The following is a 25,873-nucleotide window of genomic DNA, read 5'->3' as shown; positions in this document are numbered from 1 at the left end:
GGTCTTCAACAGACAGTTCCTCCTGGGTCTGCTTCCTATGTTAAAAAAATCCCTCCATTTATACTTTGGAATTGAAAGTGAGGCTTTCATTCATTAGTTACCATCATTTGGAACTATTTCCAAACATTAAATTGAAAGTGAAAGTAGTTTTTTTTAAAAATGTCAAAAATATATAAGAAAATTATATATTATTAATTTATATTATGTAATATAAGATTTTCACATTTCATACTCAAACACCAATATTCTATGGCTAAGCACTGTCAACTGGCCAAATTTCAACCAGATAGCTGTATAAATTAAGAATTTATAACAATTTAAAATAGGCCACCCCTCCAAAAGCTTCCTCTATATCAGGCGTGAGACCACAGTTATTTTTACTATATGTTTCATATAGACACTAACCTGGCTTTTGACTTTATACACACCCCAATTGAAAAACAAGGACATGGCATCTCTAGAACAATTCAAGACACAAAATATAATCACAAGAAAACACCATGTTAACCATTGACCCGACTGTCAAAATTGAGTTCAAATACATAACCCTTCCGCCAGGGAGTCAATCGGCTACAAACAACTAATTTTCAGACTTCCACAAGCTATGATTTTTCCAATATTTACATTGAAAACTATCAATTTCTGCAATAGAGTGTCAACTTCAGTCAAGTTCTCTGCAAAAAGAACATTTTTTGCTTCTTTTTCATTCAATTTTAATAAAATATTGATACTTGAACACAAGCACTCTTTGTTTCTGTATTCACATCCGGATCTTGGTCAACGGGGGGCAGATAACTGTGGTCTTGAGCCTCCAAGCTTGCAGCAGATAGCCGATTTGTAACTATTCGTGTATTATTTACACGCAATGTGATTATATATTTCAAAGACTAATAACTCTTGTAGGCATAGAAAGTATTTTAACACAACGGTATAATATACCCATGCGAATTAACCCACAAGTACGTTTCAATTGAATATTGATTTGGATATTTATAGACATTGCTGTAATGCCAATAAAATCAACCACACGTGAATGGTTAAGTCAATACGTTATGATATAGCTTTAAATTGTTTTTATCTTCTATCTTGTTAAATTCCTAAAAGATATTTAAAATATGAATATTACAATGAAAATAGGAAAATGCCAAGCAAATAAATCTTACCATGATGGCATGGATTATATTATATATGGGGGGGGGGGGTACCGTGGTGTAGGGTTAGGATGTAGGGGATGCGGGAGAGGCAATGGCAAAAGAATAAATGCTACTCTTGTTACCGGAAACACTTTGTTTTTCACTATTTCTATGTTTTACGGTAATTAAAAAAGAATTAATTTAAACCTATTTTAGCTCCTCCAATCCCCTCCGGCTTCCTCAGCCACTACCCCAGCCACCAAGACATGATATTCCACCTTCCTGTTTTAGTAGATTTCGCAAAGAGGGTACCTATATGGATACGCACCGTGATTAGGGTCAATCACCAGAAACTTTAAATTTGAAATCGACATACACAGCATTCAATTCTGGAAATGAGTATACTTTAAAGGCGCACAAACAATATCGGTTGATACAAAAATGTGCTTAATCTTAAATCATTACTCATTTGACTTTTATAATCCAAACAAAAAACAACAAATGATTTAGGTACAGATAACAATATTCGCCTTTAATAATGTGTTTTTAATCAATTGCTTTGAGGCCACGAAGTTCCCTGTTAAAAAGCGCCAAAATATCCCTAAAATTTCTATCTGTACCTAAATGATAAGCTTTTTTATTGTGCGCCTTTAAAATCAAGTTTATTATTGATAAATTATTGATAAATTACGTTCAGTATTTCATGAAATGTAGGCCGACCTTTGGGCCAAGTTATTTACAGCTTGTTTTGAATAAATTCCACTTAATCGATGCATCTTTTCAACTTATATCGGGTATTCATTTTCATAATTCTATGAAGGGAAAACATCTCAAAACTGGTATTGATTCCTTGATGGAATATACAATATGATATATTGAATTTAAAAAGCACAAAACATATGTATCTTAGGCCTGAACAAAATTCAGTGCGTTTCCCGTTACATGCCGTAATATCTTCGAAAAAGTCGGTTTAAATTTAATTTGCATGATCATAAATTTCAATTTATTGACACAATTTTACCATAGAATAATGCTTCAAGTTTCAAACCTATGTCTTAGACATGATCTTGCACGACATGGCAAAACATTTTTTTGTTAATTACTTATAATTAAATAGCTCTCCAAAGTCTATTTTGAAATTTAAATATGTAAAAGATGAAAAAAATGAAGAAACTTAAATTACGACCAGTCAGAATGTCTGAAAAATCTGCTATATCGAAGTTAGAACATTTGTCAATAAGTTAATGTTAAAATATTGTTAAAATATAAATCTGCATAAAAGTTAAAGGTCCAAAAAACCTTTTTTCTTGAACTCTGAATTTCACACTCGTCAGTTGCGAGTTCCGAAATGTATATTTCACACAAACGTTAATGCATACTATCAAATAATAAAGGAGGAAAGGAGGCATTTCGCCAATCGACCAAAAAGGCAAGGGAAAGGTAAGATTGTCGTAGCGCGCATTTGGTTGGCCTGAAATCAATTATAACGTTAGTGTAGGTAAGGATTGTTCTGAATTTTGTATACATCAGTGATAACTATAAAAAACCATTGAACTATAAAAGTATTTTTAATTGAATAACATATAAAAGCATTTGCTTTAAATGCACAGACAGTGCATTAAAGAGACTATACACCAGATTACCAACAAATTGTTTCTTTATGTAACGAATCTCAGGACAATTATTTAATAAAATGTTTTACTCTTTGATATCATAATTGTAAAAAAAATACCAAAATGTAAAGAAAAAATGTTCTTTCTTTTTTAATTTTAGATATAAGGTCTAATGAATATGCATACCCGATTAAAAAAATAGTTCAATTTTCTTTTAAAATCAGTGTTATATAAAACAATCATAGTGGTTAATCGTTTTTTCTTTATGATATCAACGTTAAAACATAGATGTCGTGTATTTAGGATAACATGTGACAATGCACTCATGTTAAACTGACCGTTCCAATGCTGTTGTCGAATCATTTATTTAACCAGCCATTTATATGCATGTATAGACTGCTTCTGGTGTCTGTATATTTGTGTTTCTCTAGTTGTGTGTCAGTGTAATTTAGTACCTTAAATTCCTGTTTTTTTCTATCGTGGTATTGATAAATGAGATATAATTTATAATATAATTATATTTAGATAAATAAAAAAATGAAACTTCAAGCGAAAATAAAAGCATATCAAATATTTATTGTATTAAACAATTTAAGATTCTTATTTTTCGACTAAACATTTTGTTTTTGTTTTGCGTCATTAAGGCGTTTCAAATAGTTTTACGCTCCATTATCTACGATGTCAGTACAGTCGTTCCCCGTTGGCTCGAACTCGAGGGACAAGCGAAAATACCTCGAGCCTCGGAAATTTCGAGCCAAGCGGGAATGTTTACCTTCAGTTTAAAGACATCGATCCAACGGGTTCCGATTGTATATCAAAAGATCCTTATGGAAATTCAGAGATCAATCTTAATACTCACATGCTTACTTTTAGCAAAAGAATGCAAATTGGATAACATATGAATGCTGTGTGCCTTAAAACGGCTCTCAACTTATTTCATTCATTTAAACACAGAACATTACGTAACAAGGAAGGTGTGTATTTATAGTGTCGACTGTAAACAGAAGATAAGGATAATATGACGTATTGACGTATTGACGTCAACGTACTGTGGGCCTCAACACAACCTTTCATGACCTCACAAATATTTTATATAAACATTCTTGATATTTTAAGACTTTATCGGAAGGGGTCATGTTAAATATCTACCTAGTATTTGAATACTTTCCCCTAATTTTGTTTTTAAAAATTAACAATTATACGCTATTTTTTAGCTGTACTCTCACAGGTTAACCGTTTTTACAACGTGTTTATTTTTTGTCTTGGAATGAGCAATTTTTTGCGTAAATAACTGCAAAGCAACGATAAAAGATTGCTGACAAAAGATCAGATCGCAGATTTACATATTTCCGTTCGAAAGTTAATGTTTTATGGCTTAAAACGTTACAGTTTAAGAAAAATGCATAAAACATTAATTTTTGAACTTTAATATAACAATATGCGATCTCATTTTTTGTCAGCAGTCTTATATCACTGGTTTCCATGGATATTTGCAAAAATTGCCTCGCTCAAAGACAAAAAATTAAAAAGTTGTCAAATTTGTGGGAGTGCAGCTTTAAAACAACTTTCATTTTTTTGGTGATCAAATCTTGGCATGCCGACAAGTCAGTCACAAAATACTTGCCTATAGGTCGACTGAGATATTGACAAATATAAACCTATTTGGACATTTTTCGAAAGAACGGACTGACGGTAACAATGTTTTGTTTGATTTTAATAAGACTAATACAATAATAATTTCTACCATTTAATGAAAGTGTGTTTCAGCCAAAAATTTAAAGTATTGGTTGTAAATTTAGGCTAAATATGCTTTTCTATTTGTCATTTATTTATTTTTTCCAAGATAATGTTAAGTAAACACTTTAATAAATGTTATTTTAACTATTTTCTTTCGCAAAAATACGGTTTGTTTGTAAGGGTGGCTACTCATTGTTACATGCCTTATTTTTCATTTGATTGACACATGGCACTTTGGTTAAACCAACTCAGACCATTTACTTCTTTCCATATTTTTAGGTTTTGAAGCTAAATTGTGTATGATTTCAGCTGGATGTACTTGATTTCCTTTTTTTGTTTACATTTCCAACGCATTTTTTGTACACCTACACCGGATCGGTCACTTTATCGAATCCACAATGGTTACGTTCAACTAATTTTCTTTTTCTTTTTTAAAACGTTACCTTTTATTCTAACGTTATTTTAACTTTATTACACATGTGCCCCCCCCCCCCCATATGGTGTTGGTGGTCGTGAAATCAGTGTGTTTTCGTGGGTAAATGAGTCAATTGTCTTAAAAATATATAAGAAATTTATTTCGCTGTCTGTGACCTAGTTTGTGATTCAATAAAATGGCAGCCCCCATGCACGAACACGGTATAAATTGTAAGTTTGTAAATAAACTATACACCGTTTCCTCTTAAGACATGACAATTGCTAATCGCATTTGTATTTTTTAACCCTGAGCAAAACATTGACTGCAATTTGTGTGTAGAAAAACATATGAAAATATAAGAAGAGCGCTTCTTGATTAAATTTGAGTGGGAGGGAAACAGGAAATAACATACATGTTGTTGATATGTTTCTGTTAATATATAACAAACAACCGTGTCAATGTTTTATTTAGAAACTGAAACTTCGTTATTTCTAGGTAGTAACAACATCATATGTAAGCATAATCCATTAACATAAACAACGCAAAAATACTAGTATCAATGATACTATGAAATCACTCTCGTCATATGATATCATAACTTATTATTAATTCAAGTTCATTTTCATTAATTTGTGTCAATTACATACTTTATATGTTTTAACACTTGTTCTAGGGCTCTTTCATTTTGACAATGAACATTTGAGGAAATCACCAAATTTTATTCAATATTCAATTCAAATAATGCAAATATCATATTCTGAAGTTGTATTTGGTTATTATGATGGCCACCAATCGCAACAGAGAATGTGAAATGTTGGATGGCATTCCTGCCATCGGTAAATTTTAGGCATATGTTTGATTCAGGCAAGTGCTAATTTTGTTATGTACAAGTTATTAGGAAGCCCCTGTTCAATGTTTTTTGCCATCTGCAGAATGAAGCCACTTGTCCCAAGTAGAGTCTAGAGCTAGCTGAGAGGTAAACGTGCATGTTATTTGTATCAGAAATTAAGTAGCTATTGTGTAATGTCATTTCTTGAATCTGTAGATTTTAGCCTCCTTGTCACAAGCAAAAGCCAGTGCTTGTTGAGAGTTAAACAAGCACATAATTTGTATCAGGAATAAAAAACAACGTTTCAGTTTTATTCCTGTTATATGTGGAGTTAAGCCCCTTATCACAAGCACAGACTATAGCTAATTGAGAGAAAAAAAACCCTATCACTAAGTCTGTAATCGGATCATAGGAAGCCATTGTTCAATATCATCCCTTCCATCTGTAAATTGAAGCCAATTGTCCCAAGCACATGCTTGTACTCGTAATTGTAAACGAGCACTGTAGTCTGTACCAGGAATTAGTTAACCACTGTTTTATGGTATTACTTCCATCTGTAAATTGTAGCCCCTTGTCTGAATCAAAGACTGGTGCTAGTTCAGAGTTTTACCAGGAATTAAGTTTATTTGAATCCTTTCATCTGTTGCTTCAATTCCCTTGTCCCAAGCATAAGCTAGTACTAGGGCTGGTTGAGAGTTAAACAAGGTCAGATTTTTTACCAGGAATTAGGTATCAACCGGTAAATTTTAATCCTTACATCTGCTGATTCAAGTGGCTTATTTCAAGCACAGGCTAGTGCTAATCGTGATATAAACAAGCATATATTTTATACCAGGAATAAGTAAGCCACTGTTTAATGTTATATCTTTCAGAATATGTTTCAAGTAACAAGATAAACTATTATGTACATGGGATTAGATAACACCTGTTGTATTTTTGCCTTCGATCTAAAGATTGTAGCCCCTTGTCCGAAACACAGGCTAGTGCTAGCTGAGAGATAAAAGGCAGATCAGTTGTATCAGGAAAAAGAAAGCCACTGTTAAAGTTCACCCCTTTCATCTGTAAAGTGAAACCCTCTTTCCTAAGCACAGGTTATTGCTAGCGAAAGGTAAATAAGCATATATTTTAAAACAAGGAATTAGTTTAGGCATTTTTCAGTTTTGTTCCTTGCATCTGAATATTATCCCAAGAATGGGGTAATTGAGAGGTAAACTTGCACATGGCTTGCACCTGGAATTACCTTACCATGTTTCAATTTATTCCTTACATTTGTTGAGTTAAGCCCACTGTCCCTAGCACAGGCCAGAGCTGGTTGAAAAATAAACAAGCACATAGATCGTACCAGAAATTAGGTAGCCACGTTTCAATTTTATTCATTGCATACCCGGAACTTAGAAAGCCATTGTTTAATGTAAATATTCTATCAGTATATTGAAGCCCCTAGTCCCACGCACATACACGGGCTAATAATAATAATAATAATAATAATAATAATAATAATAATAATAATAATAATAATAATAATAATAATAATATCTTTATTTAGAGAAGGTATAAACACATTATGACATAATTACAGGTTCAACCATAATAACATCATATTTACAATGTGGCCTTCTATGAAGAAAAACAAACAAACAAAAACAAAATGCATTTGGTAAATCATAAAACATCTGCATCGCACTTATACATTCCTATACAAGAACTTTTGATGTTTTGAATATAATTATTCTATACAAATCATGTTTAATTAACAAAACAATTATTTCAATATACATCATTACCACGCCGACAGACACTCAATAAAACACAACAATTTATAAAACAACAGTTATTTCAATCTTTAAGATAATGAAAAGATGATATACCTTTTTGAAACTATTGATATGCACATTTCCAGAAGTGCACTTAATAATTATGCTTAAATGTGTTTAACTTTTTTTCATTTCGTATTTCATCCGGAATAGTATTCCAAACCTTCATACTGTAGTACGAAAAGGAATCCATGAAATAGTTAGTTCGCGGTGTTTGTATCAAAACTGAATCTTGTTTGAAGTTGATCTTAGAGAATAGTGTTCATTATTTGCAAAGATTAGCAATTCAGACATATACCTCGGAGCCTTTCCATTAAGGGTATTATAGACAAGGGTTGCACAGTGATATTTACACCTGCCTGTAAACGTTAGCCACTGACGTTCTTGTAACAATCCGTTTGAAGATGATCGTTTAGGAATTTTAAGAATGTTTTTTGCAGCCCTATTTTGCAAGGAGTTAACTTTATGTAAGTAACTTGAGTTTCCTTTGCCCCAAATATGAATAAATATGTAAACAAGCACATACTTCGAACCAGGAATTAGGTAGACACGTTTCAATTTCATTGCTTGCACTTGTAGAATTAAGCTCTTTGTACCAAGCTCATGTTAGTATTAGTATCGAGATTAGTAATAATTTAGTTTGTACCAGGAATAAGGAAGCCATTGTTCAAGGTTAATTCTTCCATCTGCAGGTTAAACCCCCTGTTTACAAGCACCCCTTATGCTAGCAGATATGTAAATAAGCACATAGTTTGTACCAAGAATAAGTAAGCTACTTTTCAATGATATGCCTTGTTGGCTTTCTAATTCTTAGTAACAATTAAGTCCTTGTTCATCAATTTTAATTGATCGATACAAGCACTTAAATTATTTAAATAAACGTCTGTTTTTAGTTTCAGTGGGTGTTTTTTACTGTTTTCAATTTATAAAAATATACGCTATTCATGTTATTGCATACTATTAATACATGTCTATAATCATGATCGTTTTACTCTGTTTATTTACCTGAATACATATTTTATGTCACTGTTTCTATATAACTTGTTGACTGTAGTTGTTTCATTATAAAAAATATTCTAAAGTATTTGTCCAAAGTCTTCCAGTTTGAACTTGTAAATGAATCCCATGGATGATGTAATAATCTATTTAAAAAAGATTCTTCAACTTACATCCTATGTATCTATGAAACTAAATTATGTTCAAGCTGCACTCTCACAGATTTACCATTTTTACACCTTTTTTATTTTTTGTCTTGGAAATAGCAAATTTTTGTGTATATATCTGCAAACCAATGATATATGATTGCTGACAAAAAACTCAGATCATAGATTTTTATATTTCCGTTCGAAGATGAATGTTTTATGGATCAAACCGTTACTAACGGTTTAAGAAAAATGCATAAACATTATTTTTTTAACTAAGATATTGAAATCTGCGATCTAATTTTTTGTCAGCAGTCCTATTTAACTGGATTTAATGGATTTTCTCAAAAAATGGCAAGTTCAAAGACAAAAAAAGAAAAAAAATAAGTTGTCAAAACGTTTTATCTGTGAGATGGCAGGCACATAATACACAGTTTATGTTGATTACTTTTCAAAGTTCCAAGAAATTGACAAAATAATTCACTTTTTCACCGAAAATTATCTTATTCTAATGTACCTGACACAATTTGAATCCAGCGTATTTTAGACGTAAGCCTTCATAAGCCTTATAAAACAAATTAATATCACAAGGTTAATCACTAGGTTAAATATTGAAATTGGAACCTTGTTTTTTTCCAAGGGCGACAATTACAACCATTATTAACCCTTTTTTACGAGAAATGGTCAGACCATTCATTTTCATGTCAAATGGTATCACCTTTACCTTAAATAAAAAAGATAAATGTTTGAAAACAGGCCACATTTTCTAATCAATGTTAATGACATTTAGTAAAAAGGCTTCTCTCTATTAGAGCAAGTTAAATTTAATGTTAAGTCACGACGGTCACTGTCTATTATGATCGAACCTCATGAAACGCCCCATAACTACCCCAAAACACACATGTACAACTCTTAGACATCCCAGACATTCCCTCCTTGGCAACACTTAAACATCCAAACATAACACAAGGACAGCGCATAACTACGTACGAACTCTTTAGAACAACCAAAGGACACTGAAGAATTATCTAAAACACACCAAGATTTACTAAGGGCACAACAAAACTACTCAAGAAACAAACATCAAAGGACACGGCAGAACTATCAAAGGACACCCATGACTACCAAGCAACCCTAAGACTACCAAGGACACTCCAGAACTACAAAAGGACACCTTAGGATTCCAAGGACACTTAGGACTACCAAATGACACACAAGAACTAGATAAGGACACCTCATGTATACTGAAGGACACGTAAGAACAACACAAGCATATCCAATGCCTAAATAAAAACACACAGGAACTACAATAACTACCCAAGGTCTTCCACGGACACACAAAAATAACCCAATGGCATTCAAACGACATCCTTTGGCTACCCAAAGGCGCACCATTGCTACTAGAAAACATCCAAGGACTACCAAATGACTACCAAAGGAATCCACAACTAGAACCAGACACACATGGACACTCCAAAACAACCCAGGCCATCCAGACTATTCATAGACTTCGCTTCGACATGTCTGTTATAATTACCCAATGCCATTTAAGATGTTCAAAAGTATACCCTTAAACATCATATGCAACTCAATAACTACTCAATGACACTCCAGTACTCCATAAAGACATCCATATACTACCCAATGACACCTTAGGATTACCACAGAACTTCTCATCACTACAACCTTCATCCCAGTTCTAACATAGGACACTCCAGACTACCTTTGAACAAACTTTAAAACTTCCAAAAAAACTACATCAGTTACCAAGGAGATCCCAAGACTACCTAAAGACATTCCAATACTACCCGATGACACATTGACGACGAACCGACACTTCCGGCATACTCAATGGCAACTTAAAATTACCAAAAAACACCCCCAGGACCACCAAATGACACATATGTTCAGATTATCAACATACATTTAAACACAAAAAATTAAGCATACATTCTCCACAAACAGGTTTTCTGATATACAGACATGGTTTTGTACATTTCAGGGCAAGGCGGTTCCTTGCCGATACCTAGCTTGGAGTATCCTAGAAGCACAGGTAAGTATTCTTACCTATATTCTGACATCGTCGGCAACCACGGAACCCTTTCCTGATACTCTTCAGTCATACCGTGGGACAATTGCCTGGCAAAATCTCGTTTTTATGAATATGAATGAGGCAGGAGAGACAACTCTTCTTCCAATGAATTTGCATGTTACAGTCAAATATTTTTCAATAACATTTCAGTGTCAGTAGCCTCCGTTGCCATGTGGTTTTGACTATTGCCAAATAGTATTGTACTGAGAAGGCGGACCCGGTTCAACACCGGAAATCGCCAGAATTGTTTTCAACCGTAAAGCATCTGGTACTTTGCGGAACCAATGAAACTGCCTCATTAACTATTCATGATTACGAGATTTTCCTGGCCGAATTGCCCACGGTAAACAACAAAGCATAGCGGGGGTATATTCTGTTTATTGGCGAATATATCACTATTTATATGACTTTGGCGGTTAACAATGTAACAGTAGTATTGTTCTATACTGCTTATTGTACTATTTGTAAATAATTCTGTATACACCAGGTACATCCAACTATTATTGTTGTAACGGCTTAACTTACTTAACTTCAACATTTGAATATTTGATAAAAAATCCTTTGCTTCGAAATATTTCATTTCACGTTCAATCTGTGAGAGTGCAGCTTTAAGCAGCTCTTTACAGTAGAAAACAGTAGATAATGCAGGCTGATAAATGAACCACTGTAAAATAGTAAGCATACCTTAAGCTAAATAAGTTATATGAAACATGCATGTTCAATGAACAATATTTGAATGAAAGGCGTGTACCGAATTATTTGAACCCCAGAGGTTACCTGATTAACATAACATAAAACAGGAAAACAGTCCGCGGTTAAACCGAATCAGATTTACAGTACATGATGGTTCGACCAGACTTTCAATTATTATTATGAAGGCACCTCTTGCAATTAATTAAAGGTTTATATTCATTTCAGATGAAGAAATAATAAATGCCGAACAAGGTGGGAATCAAGTAGTCGTCGTAAGGTGGCTGTCAGGTAAACATATTTTAAATACTCTAACACTGCTATTAAGCTGGATATTTTTCCTGGATTATCACCTTTTTCCCTATGAATTAGTTTAATTTCCTTTCCTCTGGAGGAAGATGTCATACTAATATTGAAACGGTAAACAAGAATACGCGTTTTTTTCAGGAACATTCCATATTCATACAATCTTTCAATTGTTTCCTATAACTACCTTGTAAAGATTTTTGGTTGGGTCGATTCAATGATCGTAATGTTTGCAAAATTTGATTTAAGCCAGTATGGTTTTGATAAAATTATGTGACACTTTAAGACTAGTTTTAACATCATGTTGTTTTGTGCCGCCTCTCTCTTTCTCTCTCTTACGTTCACTCTCATTGATAAATAGCACTGTGTTTTTGCAGTGGTTCCACTACCTGCCATGCCAGTTGAGAGTGCGTTCCGCGAAAGAGAGAGCACCATGCCATATATGGTTGTATCTGGTATTATTATTTTGGTTAATATAACTATCATTTTTACAGAGTTTTAAAAAATCTGACTTATTCACTATTTTATACAAAAAACACTTATGGGACGACGATTTAAAGGTAAAAAAAATGGTTAAATGGGATACTTTTGCAAATGGACGATAGCCAAAAAGCAGCTATGTGTATTATATAGTGTGTTTTCTCGCACTAAACGTAGAAACAAGAAGTTTGTATATTTCGCCTTCAGTATTTGATATTGTTTCATTAAATGATTGTTGTATTTTAGATGCTACATTTTGTTCTGTAAACAAAAGAACAATACGTTACTCTTAAAAAATCAAATCCAGCAGCCAAAAATAACTCTGTTCTGCACATGGCTTTGCCTAAACATTAACAGACACTGAACGAGACACACACACACAAAACAAGCATCACAGACAGACAGACCACACATGCACCCTCTATCTTTGTCAATGCATAGTAACTCCTCTTTTGGGTTTATTTAAACCAATTAATTGGTAGGAAAACTTTGAAACGATTGACATTTGTATAGGAAATCGCAAAAAAACCCATGGTTTTAACTTCATGAAACACATTATAGGTATAAAAAAATAACTAAAGTGAAAACTACAGGGAAAAGCCCAGTAGCTAAACAGTTTACGATGACCCTATTTGAAGGCACATGTGTAAAACCCTACATGCACTAATCGAGAAACAAAAGCTGTTTAAATCAAACGGTTATGAATAGAAGGTGGCTAATGGTAAAAGTTAAACACTACGCATTTTTGTAGATCTTTTAAATTTAAATCATTGAACAAAACACCATTTTTTCAAGTTATCAGTAAGCTTAATTGAAACCTTTTGTAATATGTTTCCGTTTGTTTTGTTATATAATATTCTTGGAGCTAGCCTTGTTTTACGATGTTTTACAAGCTTTGCACCCATGATCAGTATTTCAAAGTAGACAAACACGTTAAATACAAAGGGATGTGTTTTGGACAAACCTCTCATCTTGGCATTATTATTTGATATTTTGCAGGTTCGAGTGTAAACAACCGTATCGGCATGGGACGGATCGGAACAACTACCTTTCTGTTCAACAGAAAGACTTGACTGCTACTCGTAGTCATCAAAAACAAAGTGTGTTGTCTTCAGTTTTATAAGCAAATAAGTAGCGTATGATACTGCCAAGTCAACATTTATCAAATTAACTGAGACTTAATGACATCACGGGAATACTGGATTGTGTAATTGAATTATCAATTGTCTAACACAAGTGTTATTTCTATACTTTGGTATGCGTTATAATAAACATACATTTTAGATTAATTAAGAAGCATAAAGTTTATATGTGTTTTACCTAGATACCATCACATTGTATACTATTCTACATAGTAATAAGGGTATAATTTTTATCATTATTACTTTTTTCATCAATAAGTTATTGTGTTCAATGCCAGTAAGCTTTCAATGAATTATACATTTAAGATAATTCAATCGACTCATTGTATTAGACAAGTTTGTACAACTGTTGGTTATAAATGGTGAAATAAAATTCAGTTATGCTTAGTTTTGATTAACTAATTATGTACTATTGTTCAAAGTATTTTCCTCCTTTTGAATTATACACTTTAGGACCATTCAGTGGACGTTCACACTAAATGTAAAAGTGTTTATTATGAAGGGGAAATAAACTTGCATTTAAAATATGAATCTCTCTTTGTTTGGTTATGTTTTTAAAGTATTTTTGCTAATGAACAATGCATTATTCAGTAATGTGTGACCAATTGCAAACCTTATAAAAAGATAATGATAACAATGCATTGTATACGTTTTTAACGCTAAAAAACTTATTTGGATGTGATAGATCAATCATGGCTTGTAATCAAAGTTTGAGTTATTCCTGATGTCGTGCAGTTCCTCAATATTGGTGCAAATATTTTCATATAAATCCATTAACTATGAACTCTTCTGAGGTAACCGAATTGGAACGGTCAGTAAAACAGTTTAACAGTTTTTGAAGAAGGGAGTTGTATCTGTTTTCAAGCGTTCGATCTCAAACTTGTTCCTTGTCATCAAAAGCAAACTTATCATGGAGCTATTACAGGAGTGATGAGGATACTGGCCACACGCAGCCTTGATACAGGTTGACATCATTTAATTCTGCCAAACTTAAAGACATACATCGCTTGAACTATCACTGAAAATGATGCACTAACCTACACCCCCCCCCCCCCACACACACACGGATTGAACACAGGACAAAACTGCACGTAATATGAGGAGGCATCTTTATTGAAATCATATGTATTCAGCTTAGAAACCCATACAAGAAATAAGACAATATGCTATCCTTGTCAGAGGGTTCTTTGTTTCAATCGTACAGAACGTTATGATCTTCTTGCATCTACAAATCTGGGATTCTACTGACCATAGCATATTAAATTTTCTATAGCAAGGGTCGCACCCAAAATCACGTCAAATGATCAATGCTTCTGTCGAGCCGAACTCATCTTTTTAATCGTAAACGTAACAATAGTATATGTTCTTATTTTCGAAAACAGTTTTCACTTTCTCTTAATGTATAACCATACATAAAAAATACAGTCATCAGCTAAGTTAAAGTTTTGAAGTTGTTCCATTTGCGCATATCACTGAAAATACAAAACGTCATAATGCCAGTATTCCACTGATCTTTGTCACTCTGTTGAAAAAACTACAACTAGAAATGACCAAATAATTACAAATGTTAAGACACTTATTCGTTTGGGATTATTCCAACAAATTAGCGCGTTTTATAACCTTTTTTTTCAAACTTAAATATGATATTGTAAAAAATTAAACAATATTAAGTTTTTCTAATACGCTTTTATGTCATTAGATCTTTAGCATATATCCAGATTTAAATAATTTATTCCTCGAAGATTTGCATAAGGTATGAATGTCCCTTTTCTATTTTGCTGTAATATAACTAAAATGCATTAGGGTAAAAAATGGAAAAAATTACCAATGTACGATTGATAAAATCATTACGTATGCTTAATGCTAGTTTCATAATGGGGCGCTCCACCCTAGAGTTAAATGGATTTACTTTTACTCCTACTTGCAAAATATCAGTTTTAGAATGTTCCTAACGTAAGTTAAAAAAGAACATTTCAATGTTTACCATGGTCACACTTTATGTACATACGTCATTAAATATGGTACCTCTTTACTAGTCCACACATGATTTAGTTATTCAGTATTAATGAATAACTTATGCAAAAGGAATATAACGTATTATTATAAAGTAACCTCATTCATTCGTATTATTGTTGTTATATTTTGATAACATATAAGGTAATTTCAACAGACGTTATTCCATTAACAAAGTGAACTACTAAGTCAAAAATCATCACTGTCCCCATGTTTCTCTCATAGAGTGTATTGTAGACGCTAAGTGGAAGATAATCACTGTCAACAGTTTTCTCATAAAGTGTATTGTAGACGCTAAGTGGAAGATAATCACTGTCAACAGTTTTCTCATAAAGTGTATTGTAGACGCTAAGGGGAAGATAATCACTGTCAACAGTTTTCTCATAAAGTGTATTGTAGATGCTAAGTGGAAATTTACAAGACCCTTTTAGGTGCCGTTTTACTGAGGTCGACTGAGACGCCGCAAGATCTCCGTTCACTTTATCCATCAAGATGCAAGACACTATCGAAATAATGTGTGACCTGAACTGTGATAAATCCCATAGTGATCCCATCAGCAATATATGTTCATCATTTTTACAACTAGCACATATGTAAGGCATCAAGTGTCAATAAACGTAAAGGTTTTCTGTCTTGTTGTCTTCTCTTTAAGCCGAAACATACTTGATAAAGAAAATGTCTGTCTCGTTTTCAGCTTGACAAGACGTTTGTATCGATTTTCACTTAGACAGATTGGACTCTTAGCATGAATTGCTTGTGAATGTCGACTTACAGCTCATCCACTCAATGATTCAGAGTTGCCGATGTCTCAATATATTTGCAATCGTAACCGGCAGCGGCAACTCACCTCCCTAAACTAGTGATAACTTTTGGTATTGCGCCGGCAGTGTGGTGAACTATAACTAACAGTTGACCCCCACTCACCTAATTGGTCTCTGTTTTGGATCTTGGAATCGGAGTGATTTTGTTTGCAATTTACTGCCGTTAACATGTTTTTCTCTAGAAAAAAAAAAAAACATCTTTAAACTAGAGTTTGCTTTTTTGAAAAAGCGCTTGTCTCCCCTATTGTGTGGTCGTAGCTGAGAAAAAATAAATGATGGGCATGAAATTTGTAATTTTGGACTGGACACGAACCAACAGTGAAGTTTTGTTTATTCACCCGTATTAAATAGTGAAGAGAAAAAAGTGTGATTAATCTTGGAAAATGTAAACAAAGTTTGCATTGTATGAAGTTTCTGGGCGCAAGCGTTATTCATTTATTGATCGGAAACTATTTTTCAGCTTAAAGTTATCGTGACATTGACCTTTGACCTACTGATCACAAAATCAAGAGGGATCATCTACATGACCAAATTGCATACCAAGAATTAAGTTCTTGATTGCAAGTGTTCTTTAGTTACTGAGCGGTAACTGTTCTTCACCTCAAGGTCACGGCAACCTTGACCTTTGACCTACTGATCTCAAAATTAATAGGGATCATATACTAGTCATGACCGACTAGTATACCAAGTATGAAGTTCCTGGGTGCAAGCGTTCTTTATTTATTAAGCGGAAACAAAGTGTGACGAACAGACTGACCGACGGACAGGGCAAAAACAATATGTCTCCCCATAAATGGGGATCCAAAGTGTCAAAACAGGTCAAAATCAACAAACGGTTTTATCTGTTAAAGTAACTCAGTGAAAGGTTATAGTTTCTTAGACACTTCCTCAAAGTTAGGCCCATGTATCAAATTTTAAAATATCATTATATTGTAAGAAATATCTAAGATAATTTTGGAAGGGTAGTTATTGTCCAAATTTTTCTCCCTATGTTTCTTGCTTGAGACAAAATCTAGGTTTGTGAATACAGCCTCTAGTTTATATCAAGGCTGGAACGGACACGATTATAGGTTTGAGCCATATCAGAGCGCATCTGTAACCAAAGGCCATGCTTACGAACAGTCTCAAGTCTGAGTTCAGCCTTAAGACTCAAAATTGCAAAATATTCATTTCAATGTAACTTTCCTTCTAATACAGTATTGAAGGTAAACTTTGCTTAATCATATTATTATTATTTGAATATTTGACTAATATCTACAATATAATTTTGTGCAAGAGAAATGGAATAAAGAGGTTTTTTGTACCCCATTCGTGAAATCAGGAGACTGTTCATCATCATGACTAGAGAAGTGAACAAGACAATATGGCAAAAACAGGCGACACACTACTTTGATTCAACTTGCAGAAACCTTAAAGAAAACATGAAAGTGCTGTTTTTTCAATATAAAAAATGCAAATGCATCATAATACCATTTCATTATATATATTTGTTTTCTTTATGTTTACGTGATGACCTTTTATCATGGTATTTGTCGATTTTTAATCCGAAAGATTTTTAAGAAACAACATAGGCACAATTCACAATGTGTACATTAAGTTACATTATACAAGTACACCTACCACTGATAATAAGCAGGATACCGATCAAAGGATAGTTTATGGTATTGCAGCAGTTCAAAATCTACTTGAACTATTCAATGATCGGTTGTTTCGAGCACATTTGTCAACCAAGTAACCTTTCTAGCTAAACATAACATTACCCTTTATGCCACGAAACTAAAATAATATAAGGACGTATTGACAAATCATACAACACGTGCTTCATATTGTTTTCATATAACCTCATGGGTTTAAGGACAAAACTGTTCTGACTTGTAAATATTCACTCCTATCGTGCTGTGATTAAAAATTCACCATAATATTGATTGTTGAGCTATGATTCCGTACAGCGGAACATTGTTACTGTATAACACCGAATGTCGATCTAAAATTCAGTGGAGCTCGACGTTACAGCTCAACACTTAAAAAAACAACAGACTATAAGTCATCGGTTGTCGACCTAGGATGCCGTTCTGCATTGAAAATTCACTTTGTTTTATCGAATGCCGAAGTTTGATTCCTTCCAGACCAAAAATAAGCCACGGCATGAAAGTTTCCATCCAGCTTGACATTGCAGTGCGACATTGAAGATTTGCTATATAATATCGAATGTCGACCTAGAGTTTCGTCCAGCTCGACATTCCAGCTCGACATTTGAAGATTTGCTATATAATATCGAATGTCGATTGTCGATTGCCGATGGCTGAGCCAACTTCACACACATTCGTATTTATTGAGTTTTTAAGACGCCAGAATGCCTTAATTTGTTCATTTATCAAATTATTCAAATTGTACAATACGTCATAATACATATAAGCGGAGACACGAACCGTGATAAATCCATTTGTGGTCCCATTAGAATGACAAAGAATCTTTGTTATAAATAGCACATGTGTTAGGCATCAAATGTCAGTCAATTTCAAAGTCAACTTGTCTTTCCAAAGTGGTTTCCCTTCATTTTTAGTTGGCAACATGGTTGTTTTGATCTTTGCTAGATACGGACGGGAATTTCTGCCTGATTTATTTGTTAATTCCATCGTTAGCCCACCCACTCGATGGTTCAGACCGGCAGATGTATCCATGTAGATTTCATCTCGTATCGTGGGCCGAACAAAATTATGAAAATGAAATGTTATCATCGGTATTGAGTTTGTCATTCGCTACAACATTAATATTGATTATTGTGCACCTCTCAATTCGAGATCGAACCCCAAACATAAGCACCTTTTTATATTTTATAGCTATTATAGTTTGTCCTGATGACAAGCTGTGAAATTTTAATAATTCAAATTTTGCAGTGCAACAACATATTTATCCGTAAAACTGATTCATGCTGATGCAATCTTTTTCAATAAAAAGGGTAATACGAAACTCGTGTTGTAGATTTTATTGTGTAAATGGTAAAGAGTATGTGTTTTTACATTTGTTCAATGTCTGGTGAACCAGATCAATTTGGCAACATTTGGAATCTCTCAAAAGGTTCACGTTGCCGCCAATCGTTTCAAAATTTGAGTCTTTCAATTTATCTACTTAAAACCAAAACCATGTCAGCAGCTGACAGCAGCTTAGTTTAATCATGTTTATCAAATGAAGCTTTGTACATTCAGATTTTTGTTGCTAACACTCTACCTTGAAATGAATCCTTATCCGTCACATCTTCACATAAGTATAAATTCTACATTATTTGTTCAAATATTCGAAAAACTTTTCCATGTCTGAGACTTTATGTCAAAGCCTTACAGTTATTGATGCGTGTGCTATACGACTTATGTATCAGGTTTCTTCTTGGAACCGTGAATTAAAATACCCATAACATCATATTGCTCTGATTACATTCGTGACAAAATGCGATCAGTGTTTGTTGATACAGATGCGGTGGCGTTTTTTTATTAATTGTATAGCATTTAATAAGTACCAGCCTATCCTATGTAAATGGTCTATGTAATAGGTATGTTCATAACGAAGACAAACTGCAAGGAGATGGCTAAATACAGTACCAGTCGTCTAGCCAATAATATAAGTTATTTTAATCCTAGTATCTTGTTTCGAATAAACGTCTGAATAGCTCACAATAACTATTTCCAGAGATCGTTATACATTTGTCAACTAATTAATGAACTCAGCGTTAAGGATGTACATTCTAGGTTTTACTGAAAAATAGATGTTCTCGACAAATGTATAAAAATACTTGTTAGTTTTCCTGCTCAATACACAAAGAACCATGAACCGCTAGCACCTGCTACTTATAATCTATGCACTCTGACAATTTAAGTAACCATTGTCAATTAACATTGATAATTGATTATCTGAATTACACTTTCGAAAAAAAAAATATTACTGCAATATTAAAATTGTTTTTGAACGCAATATTTATATGCAAAACTACAGAAATACTTTTAAGGTCATTGTCTAAATCAGTTTGTTAACGTGATCATTATACGAAAAAAGGATATTGCCACCTCAGCATATATTAATAACCTTGATATAAATAAGCATCACACTATGAACGCGGACAAGAACGAACACTGGGAACGATGAAGCTTCCACTCATGGACAGGTTATTTCCGCTCATTTCTTTTCATGCAAATGCATTGATGGTGATGAAACTTGTTGAGTGGAAAGCCTATGTGAGGACATAGTCCTGCTTATGGCCGTTAGTTTACAATGAATTATAGCTATACGATTTGGTATATAACAGTGGTTGATGTGAAATCATACCATGGGACTGGAATAAGGAGTTAGAAGGGAAACTATTACTTAAACAAAAGAAAAACGTTGTTCTGCTTCATAACTGGAGTTAAGAATGACGTACTATTTACAAAACTTGGAATACAGCAAGCTCATGCGATAAAAAATGTAATGCACAAAAGGGACTGATGCGAAAACATGCCATAGCCTAGGACTTGGTTTCAGAGTCAGTAAGGTCAAGTTGACTAATTTACTTATGAACACTTAGGATATATATATACTAATAAAACAATAAACAGAACATTGTTCAGTAGTCGATGAAGTCGAGTTCATAGTTACTGTTATTGTTGGGATCAAATAAGGGGTTGGTGCGACCGAACTCTTGGTGTAAACATATTTAACATCCTTTTATGTTCAAAATCCTGAGTTTGGAATGATTAATTGTGTTGAAACTAAATATTTAGAGGTATCTTCTGATTGTAGTTTGGACCATTCACCAATGGCAAATGCCAGTGTTGCATAAAATAACTAAAGAAAGAAAAGAAATGTAATTTTATAACATAGTTAGATATATTATAATATTAGCAGTATTTGGTATTGATTCTAGTAAATACTAGACACAGTTTGGATATTTCCTTATTTTCCCGGAAATGAAAAAGTATTTTTTATTCATAATATAGCGTTTATTATCATTAATGAGTTATTATTGCATGAATTGTGTGTTTTCGGTCCGTTATTGTGGTGTGTTAAAACGCAAAACCCCGGGCCGTTATCAGTTGTAAACGGGCATTATTCAGTAAATTCACGTGCCAATGACCGGCTTTTTGTTTTACATAAGCGCTATCAGGGCCCACATCATCATAATGGCCACTGAAAGACCTGGTTGAAGAAGTTGGTCTCAGATGCAAACTTTTGCACTAAAACAAAATTCAGCATATGAAGCTGTATACAAATATCAAAGAAATGATATAAACCACATTTAACTTCCGAGTTGTCTTTTCCTGGCAAGCTGAGGTTGTTTCCTTTCTGCAGTTGTTTTGACTATTTGTTTGCTTTAACGGCACTAAATTAAGTCTAAAACATTTAACTTCTCCCAACTTGAGTTATTTTTTTCGATTTCATTCAAAACAAACGATTTATTTGGACATGATTTCAATACGTCGTATTTTCTCGGAAGCTAAAGATGCTGTACATTTTATCCAGAACATGTTAACAAATTGTTCGAGTTTAGATTAGTTGCCAAAACATATAGATCTGAAAGCAGGAATAAATCGGTAATAAATCAATTACCCGATAGGTATTGTGTGTTAATAATCCAAGCTATCCAGTCAATTTATAAAAACAACAACAATCGACTGAACACAGAAAAAGATGGCGTCGAAACAAAAATGCAACTGTCGAGTTATGGTGCGGCCTTTTTTGAGCTTAATGTAATTTTTTTCAATGACATCGCTCGTTTCGTCACATAAGTTCATGTTATGGATGTTATTTTTAACTAACTGTTTTTTTTTTCATTTTTTGAGACATTTAACACCTTTTTGAAACACAAAAGCTACTCATTGTATGTATTTTATGCGATAATAGTGATAATACACCTTTTGAAGGATACGCACTCGGATTGTAAATCATTTTGAGGGCGTTTGCAGATGGTTACGACCTCAAAAAGGTGTATTAACCATATATTACCACACTTAAAAATCATGCAGTATTATTAAATACGATAACATACGTCGGGTTATTCATAGTACTATGGTAATGTATAAGCACAGTGTATTGTTAACAAATCCGAAATGTATTGGGAGTAATTAAAAGAGTACTTCATTAGAAACATTTCGGCGAATATTTGAGTTCAAAATCTTAAGTAGTTCTGTTGTTATGCCGTTTTAAAGAAGCGGAAGGGTCTATAATTTTTTCGGTGAATATGTAAAAAACGGCAGAATTGATTAGAGATAGTAACATTCCGAAACGTGTTTTTCATGCCTTTATATAACTTATATTTATATATCATACACAAATTAACATATTATTTAACAGGTGACAAAATTCTAGTAAAATCATGATGATAGTGTCGATGGCAAATAAAATGTTACCATGTCAACCACATCACAATACATTTTAATACGTAACATATTAGAGCTCAAACATACGGCTCTTAAAAAAAAACACCTCAAATTACCATAGTATAGGCAGTCACCTTACAAATAAACTTTTGAAAAAAGAGTCGGAATTATTTAAACCTTCATTGCTATCTTGATTTGAGTCCAAAGTGGATCAGTGTTGGGCACAAAAAAATCTTAAATAATCGGAATATTCAGAAGAAGAAGTACAATTATCAAGAATTGATTTGTATTTATGCATGTTGAAGCTATGCTCATTATACATAATATCCTTTCAAAAAATTACAAAATTCAGTAAAATAACAATAAACTTAACAACTGTTAACTGTATATACTGTTTTTTACATGTTGTTTTAAATTTTTTATCACTTAACCCAAAAACACATTATAACTAAATGCAATTTTACAAATAATAACAACAGTAACAAACAAAACGTTACCATGGCAACATATTAGGGATCAACAAATCAGTTCTTAAATAAATCTGAAAAAAAACTGCATATTAAGACAAATAACTAATATTGGTAGCTTACGGCGGCACATTTGAATATTAAAGTATAGAAAAACCGCCTTTTACCGTCAAAATGGTCTAGAAAAAAAGTAAAAAACAATATATCTGTTTCTTGGCAACGGTTGTTCATCAGTATCAGGATAAAAACATAAAAGTGTATAATATATCATAGAGTAACCGCAATTTATAGTCAAAGGGGTATAGAAAATAGGTAAAAAAAACATGTTTTTTCTTGGCAACGGTTGTACGTCAGTATCCGTTTTATTTAAAACAAACCAACTGCCTTTGCTTCTCATTAATTGTATGATCAATGAGCTGATTGTGGAAAGACAGTGCAGAAAAAAGCAAACAATGGTTAGTGCAATATCACATCTGTTATCATTTACACCTGCTGCGCTATCAGTGCAGTCTTCAAACATTGCAGTTTTTATTGTTGTTCTTGATTTTTCTCGGGTTTATATACTGCACTACAGATAGGTGTGTTTATAAATGATAGAGACCACATGCCCAAGCACTAAAAAATGGACAAGCCCTGTAGCTAGAACGGTCACGAGGATATAAGTATTGCTTTATGAGAGAAAACGTTAACACTGTTATGCATCGACCATAAATTAGAAACTACAGGGAGTGGTATTAATAATATCAATACCATAATAGACGCAGAAGAAAAGAGTTAAGTGTAAATTGTACATGAACAGAAGAGTTGTTCAAGACAAGGAGCAGATGAATCGGGTTAAGTGCGTGATGTACACTATAGGATGCAGATAGAACGGGTGAAGTGTTAATTTTACATGATAAGACGCAGATGAAAAAGATACAGTGTAAGATGTACAATATAAGAAGAAGATCGATAGGTTAATTTCGAGTTGCACACTTAACAATGCAGATAGGAGGGAGAAGATCAAACGGTAGAAACATGCATCAATGTTTATAAAAGTGTGTTCATTCAGAAGTTATAATCAGTATTTTTTGGATTTATAAAAAAGCGTGTTTGAGCCGAACTAATAACGATTCAATTTAAGGTTCAGTATTTGATAATTTCTACAGACAATTACAATACAGAGTCACATTAATGAATAGCAAATGCAAACATGAGATTTTAGATTTCACATTTTCTTTCGCAACTATTTTACAATTTTCCAACAGCTAAATGAATTTAGATATACTACATAATGAGTTTTTCATTTAACCTCTATTGAATAAAGTATAGCTTAATAAGTATTACTACATTATATCACGCATAAATGATTATATTCCAATATTTCAATATTCTATCTTTCATTTTTTTACGAATAAAAAGGCCCTTTTCACAACTAATTTCTGAGGGATACAATTTAAAAATGGTTCTGAATGGTTTAGCCGTCTGAGCCACACTTTCTCGAATATATATCATCTTGGCGAAAATAATTTCAAATCTGTTTAATTCTTCCATTAATTTCCATGACAGCAAAACCATACCAGAAACTGACAGCATCTCGTTTGAAAATGTCTGCTAAGTCAAGCTCCAAATATCCAATTCCATTTTCTGCCACGTTAATACCTCTTATACAATATATGACGCACAAAGTTAACACTTTCAATGTCCGCGAGACTATATAACAGAAGAAATTCACAGTTCATTTTCTTTAAAATAATTATGGAAAATGCCATTTCTAGGCAAAATATGTCGATACGCAGTGAATATAAATGACACGTTTGGATAACAATATTATCTGGAAAGGTTACAACCAATTTATCAACAGCAGCCATTCGTAAAAAAACTATACCAAGTAGGTTAAATGGCGAAAAGAGTTAAATAAGAATTGAATGTTGTAGTATTACCGTTTATTGGTGTATGAAAACATTTGGCCAGTATATTTGGATTTTTACACTAACATGAACTGTTGTCTGGTTAAACGTTGTTTTTGTCAAGGGCTAGTTAAACGACACCTCTATGACGAAAACATCTTTAACTTCCTTTTTCAATCTTGTATTTCGATTGGACGGTACAAATATCAATCCAATCAGAGAGCAGAACGTCTGTTAAAGTCGTGTGCTTTACATAAATTTAATCATTGGGTCCACAAGTCTAAAAACCATCTTGTTTAATGGTACAATGATCAAACGTCAAGGTCTACCGGATAAGCAATAAGGGACACATAGGGCAACACACATCACATTGATATTAAGACTATCGATGGTCAACTAATATCTGGGATGGAAATGATAAGCGCAAACCTTATTTGATTTTGATTTCATACAACATCTAAAACAGAGGCTGGGAACCTATATTGGGCAGAGATATCTCGAAATAATTATATGCTTCCATATGATATAAAACAAAAACATTATCATGTCTGTGCGTACAAAACAAACTATACTACATAAAATATTTCCTATCATATGAATGGTATTTTTATTTATGCACAATCCTCTAAAATTATTTGATAACGTTTTCATTATTGGTAGAAATCCATCCTCAACATTGTAATTGGTTCGAGATGTATCTGCATAATCAAGACAAACTACAAGCAGTATACATATATTCAGTACCATTCGTCTAGGACCAGAGCAAATAATATCAGTAACGGTTTGAGTACTATATCACATACTTTAAAGACAAACCTGATCTCATTATCTTCTTCAGAATGTGTAATTATTCACAATTACCTTTATCAACGATGCAAACAAAAAAGGAACACACATTATTTCTAGGGGATATTTGACATGGCAAATAGGTATTACTGAAACG

The 25,873-nt window shown here is 33.2% G+C and overlaps 1 protein-coding gene across 1 annotated transcript; it reads left to right on the top strand.

Moving 5' to 3' along the window:
* Positions 1-3,644: 3,644 nt before the first annotated feature.
* Positions 3,645-13,924, top strand: LOC128244470 (uncharacterized). Its single transcript, XM_052962472.1, has 6 exons — positions 3,645-3,720; positions 4,352-4,438; positions 10,686-10,736; positions 11,694-11,756; positions 12,149-12,226; positions 13,251-13,924. The coding sequence occupies exons 1-6, from the start codon at positions 3,645-3,647 to the stop codon at positions 13,322-13,324; spliced, it is 429 nt and encodes a 142-aa protein (XP_052818432.1). The 3' UTR covers positions 13,325-13,924.
* The last annotated feature ends 11,949 nt before the right edge of the window (positions 13,925-25,873 follow it).

Source organism: Mya arenaria, chromosome 8 (genome assembly GCF_026914265.1).
Source record: "Mya arenaria isolate MELC-2E11 chromosome 8, ASM2691426v1".
NCBI lineage: Eukaryota > Metazoa > Mollusca > Bivalvia > Myida > Myidae > Mya > Mya arenaria.
This window is presented reverse-complemented; position numbering and strand designations above follow the sequence as displayed.